This window comes from Gekko japonicus, unplaced genomic scaffold, assembly GCF_001447785.1.
Source record: "Gekko japonicus isolate JY-2015 unplaced genomic scaffold, Gekko_japonicus_V1.1 scaffold743, whole genome shotgun sequence".
Lineage (NCBI taxonomy): Eukaryota > Metazoa > Chordata > Lepidosauria > Squamata > Gekkonidae > Gekko > Gekko japonicus.
In genome coordinates, this window is record NW_015167560.1 from 229453 (window position 1) to 234262 (window position 4810).

Consider the following 4810-nt stretch of genomic DNA (forward strand, 5'->3'; position numbering starts at 1 on the left):
CGGCGATGCCTGAGCGGCTTGCAGCTGCTGGGCCTCGCCGATCTTCTTCCCCTTCCCCCCCCGGCTCCGGCGGTCTCCTCCGCAACTGCTGCTGATCTTCTCCTCCCTGCCCCTGTTCCTGCGGTGAGGCCTGAGCGGCTTCCAACCGCCAGCCCGCCGCAGTTCCCAAAGCGTTCCCTGCGCATGTGCAGGGAAGGCTCTTTTACTTTTTGGGGGGATTTAAATATCGCGCCCCCCCCTTTTCCCCAGCTTTTTAGATTTTTGTGCACACCTGGGGACTGCCCCAAGTGTGCAGGAAAATCTCCCTACCTCCCAGGTGCCCCCGATGTGCGGATTTAGATATCTGCATGCAGGGGACGTCTTTGCTATTAGATATATAGATACTAATATTACATCATGTCAGTGACTGTGAAATGTACTACAAGTCATTCAGAACGTGAAGTACAAATGGTACGAAAACAACACAAAAGCCTAAAAAAGCTGTAGTGGCAGATATAGAGCCATGCAATATAGTGCATAGAGTGCTGGGCAAGGATCTGGGGGACTCAGGTTCAAATCCCCTCTCTGGAGATCTGAGAGACTCAGGTTCAAATCCTCACTCTTCCATGGAAACTCACTGGCTTATCTTGGGCAAGTCATTCTCATTCAGACTAATCCTACCTCCCGGGGCTGTTATGAGGATGAAACTGAAGAGAGAAGAATGATGCTGTAAGCCATCTTGGATCCCCTTTGAGGCAGCCCCGTAGCTAGCAACATTTTGCTGGGGAGCCCAATTTTTTGCTCAGGGGGCCAGCCATTATATGTCTGTATGGAGCTATGCACATTTTTTCCTCCCTGCCCCGGCCTGTGCTGGTTCAGATGGGGCTGATTGACTAACTGCAAACCAGTGTACTTCAGAACCGTGGAGTGCACAGCTGGAATCCTGTGCCTTGTCTCACGCAATGACTTCCCTGCGATCCCATGCAGCCCCCGTTTCACTGACAGGCATGTAGCTACTGTGGAACTCAGGGGGAGGAGAAACCAAGGCTCAGTTTGGGGGCCCTGGAAGAAACGTTAGGGGGTCGGGCCCCACGGGCCCCACGTTAGCTACGGGCCTGCTTTGAGGAGGAAAAGTAAAGGTAAAGGTTCCCTTGCTCGAAAGCCAGTCGAATCCGATTCTAGGGTTGCGGTGCTCATCTCCATTTCAAAGCCGAAGAGCCAACGCTGTCCGAAGACGTTTCCGTGGTCATGTGGCCGGCATGACTAAACACCAAGGCACACGGAACGCGCACGGAAAGAGGGGCATAAATATCTAAATAAAGTAATATGTACAATAAAAAAGCTGAAGGGCTTCGTGTATTGAGGAAAGGCTTCTTGTGCTAGAGAAATATACTGATGTTAGCAAAGGGGAGAGGTAGATACAGCCCATTAATTTTGTGAGCTGATACTGGCCATTTTCTTTTCAGTCCCTTTTCCAACAAATACTAACATGGGTTTTGCTTTTCTGACTGCCACTGCAGCGTTGATGCTTTCATTTATTCCACCATGACCCCAAGATCTATTTTCTGGGTAGTCACCGCCACTTTCAGTCTCTGTCAGCATTTGTTTTGAAGGTATATAATTTTTTTCACCAATATGCACTACTTTGCAGTCACATACATTAAAACGTTACATTTTGTTTCCCCTGCACCCAGTTCAGAGATATATTTTTAGAGCCCTTCATGTTTTGCTTTGGATTTCATTGTTGCATATTATTTGGTGTCATTTTCTTAACAATTTCACTGCTTTCTGTTGAGTCTGGATGAATCGTGAATCTTAAATAACACTGATCCCAGTATAAACCCATGGGGAAGGGGACCCGATCTCCTGCTTTCCTTTAGTGTTGCCCATTTAGACCTATCTTCCATTTCTTGATCCTGTTCTTTAATCAGTGATGTTATAACTCACCTTCATAAATCTGTTGGCATGTAGCCAGCCAATCCATTCTGTCAGTCCCTCTGATAGAACTGCATTTCTTTTTGTAGAAGAGGGGGACAGCATGTTGGGCTGATCCAGCGAGCCAGTGTGGTGTAGTGGTTAAGAATGTCAGGCTAATATCTGGGAGACCCAGGTTCAAATCCCCACTCATGCCATGGAAGCTTGCTGGGTGACCTTGGGCCAATCACATTCTCTCAGCCTAACTTACCTCACAGGATTGTTGTGAGGGTAAAACAGTGGAGAGGAGAATGATATAAGCCGCTTTGGGCCCTCATTGACAAAGGTGGGGGGGGGCAAACTAAATAACTTCTCCCCTCCCACTCTGTAAGGTATGTCTGTGTCATTATCTTTGTATTAGGGGCAGACTGTCAAGATAGTCATAAGGACGACTGAAAGAATGGACGTGAGGTGCTTTGACCATTCCAAAACACTCTTTTTAGTCTGCGTTGTTGTTATTTTGCTGCCAAAATAAATGGGAGCAAGTTGTCAGTTAACTTCGTTTTCAAGCACATGTTGATTATTATGTATCAGGGGAATATAATTTGTCTTTGTAGATGTGTGGATTTACGTAATCCAGATTTAATTTTAGTCATTAATAAACTGTTTCTCCACAGCGCTTTTTTGTCCTGGATAACGGAATGTTGAAATACTCAAAATCGCCAATTGACGTAAGTAAACCTGAAGCTGTTTTCAAAGTTGGTCTTGCCATTCTGTTGTTACTTAAAGACTTAACTCGCAGTAACAGTAAACACTAGGGGCCAAAGTAGACAACGATGTAGGAGATACATAATGATGGATCTCCTTTTTAACTTCAAGAACAGATAACTGGAGCTGCTAATTTGATTGGGGAAGTAAGGGAGGAGAGGTGTTCAACCTTTTTCTTACGCACCTTTTTACCCAAGTATTCAGATCTTGACTTCACTCGGTACATAGCCACTATTTGTGGTTGCCACCAGCCCCTCACTTCCCTCGAGCGCTGTGCCCCACACAGATAACTTGGGGGGAAAGACAAGGTCTGGACCTTCCTAGATGACTCACTCTCACTTTGCACCAGGTGTTGGGGGAAAGTCAGAGTGATCATTTCCAAAAGCCCGGAGCACAGAAAGCTCAAGGGAGGTGACATCTCATTTGGGCTTTGGGAAAGAGAGGATCAGCATAGGGTTTTTCTTTTCTGCGGCTTCTTTAAAGACCACTGCCCAGTGCAGGAAGATTGTCTCCCTCACCTGAGTTTTCTGCAGTGTGCACGGAGATAAAGGAATGGGGATCTTTGTGCTAGATGCCAGGGAAAGGAGAAGTTGCCAAAAGGGAGGTCTCTCATCAGTGTTCCCTCTAAGCTGAGTTAGTGTGAGCTGGCTCACAGTTTTTTAGCCTCTGGCTCACACATTTTTGTCTCAGCTTAGGAAGGATGGCTCCAGAGCAGACTAATTTATGCAGTAGCCAAATTGCTCACTCACAACTTTAATGGCAGTGGTTCACAAAGTAGAATTTTTGCTCACAAGACTCCACAGCTTAGAGGGAGCATTGGCTCTCATGATCTTTGGTGACTTGAATTTGTGGACCTCAAAGATTTGGGTAGCTTTGAAGATAACCCAGTGTCGACAGCAGCTTTCCAGCTGTTCTAACAAAAGACTTTTGTTAGACCCTGCAGAACAAAAGGAGAATTTCACTTTAGTTCCCCCTTGGTGCACACCCACAAAAACATCAGCGAGCAGTAAACGCCTAGCGCAGATAAAGCACGGGAAAAGAAACTCACAGAAATGGGGGGAAAATAATAATGTTTTTGGCCTGGGGGTTATGATCTCAAAATGGGTGTCTTCTTCTGTGAAAGATCCTTTGGGGTGCCCTGTTTGGAAATCTCATGGGAAAGTGGAGAGAATGTCTGATAATCAGAAGAAACTGTCTATTCCTGATGAACACATTCCTAAATGAATAAGCTGATTGGACAGCTCCAGTTAACTGACTGGGCCACCCTCTTGAATATGAATTCTTTCCACTTTTCCTTGTTCATCCATAACTGTGGTTCAGGCTTACATTGGCTTCAGCCTTAACCATCATTAACATTAATCATGGCTGACTCTTAGCCAGGACTTAGAGCAGTCTTCACATTACAGGTTTATGCTGTGGTTAACAGTGATTCCCAGCTACGTTAACCATGGTTACGTTCCATGCTGATGGGATTATTTACACAAGAAAAGGCAGGGCTGGGTGGAGTTTGCAATCCAGCAACAGCTGCTGATCTCTTAAGGCAATCTCCTGTAGAGATCAGGTATGTTACTTTTTCACCGCTCTCTGGGAATCTATGGAAACCTTTGTTTAAAGGAGCGTGGAGTTGCCCAGCAGGTGGCTTTTGTGGGGCAAGGGCCATACCTGACCATTCCTGCAATATTTCTAGGATCTCTTGTGTTCTGGGATCGAAGCTCTCCATTCCTGTGTGAAAATAAGTGCACACCTGATGTTTCCAGTGGCCTACAGTGGAATGACTAATGCAAGTGATTATATAGACTCCCAATAGATATCTGTGATCATATTATACACATTTGTTCCATGTGTTGGATATAATGTACATCAAGTGGACATCAGATCTTCTCTACTCGATTCTTTGAATTTAATTTGATCACGAACATTCGTATTATAAGTAGCCTTCAGCTGGAAAAAAAGGATCACCTATTGGAAATGATATATACTGGAGAGCTGATGTACACTTGTATTCTCCGTGAGAAAATATAATTAATTACTGAAATAATGTTGCTTGCTCATATAACAAGCAAGCCGTAATCTGAAAATGTATTTGTTCAGTTATCAAAGCTATGTATTATACACACCTTCTGTCTTGTCTGTCTCTTTTCTCTCTTTC

The 4810-nt window shown here is 45.0% G+C and overlaps 1 protein-coding gene across 4 annotated transcripts in view; it reads left to right on the top strand.

The window, feature by feature from the left end:
• OSBPL6 (oxysterol binding protein like 6) overlaps nt 1-4810 on the top strand; it is a 167022-nt gene that overhangs the window by 96786 nt on the left and 65426 nt on the right. For all 4 annotated transcript variants that reach the window (XM_015413758.1, XM_015413757.1, XM_015413760.1 and 1 more), the window contains exon 5: nt 2571-2624. In XM_015413758.1, the coding sequence (XP_015269244.1) occupies nt 2571-2624 (54 nt within the window). The remainder of the gene's footprint in view (nt 1-2570; nt 2625-4810) is intronic.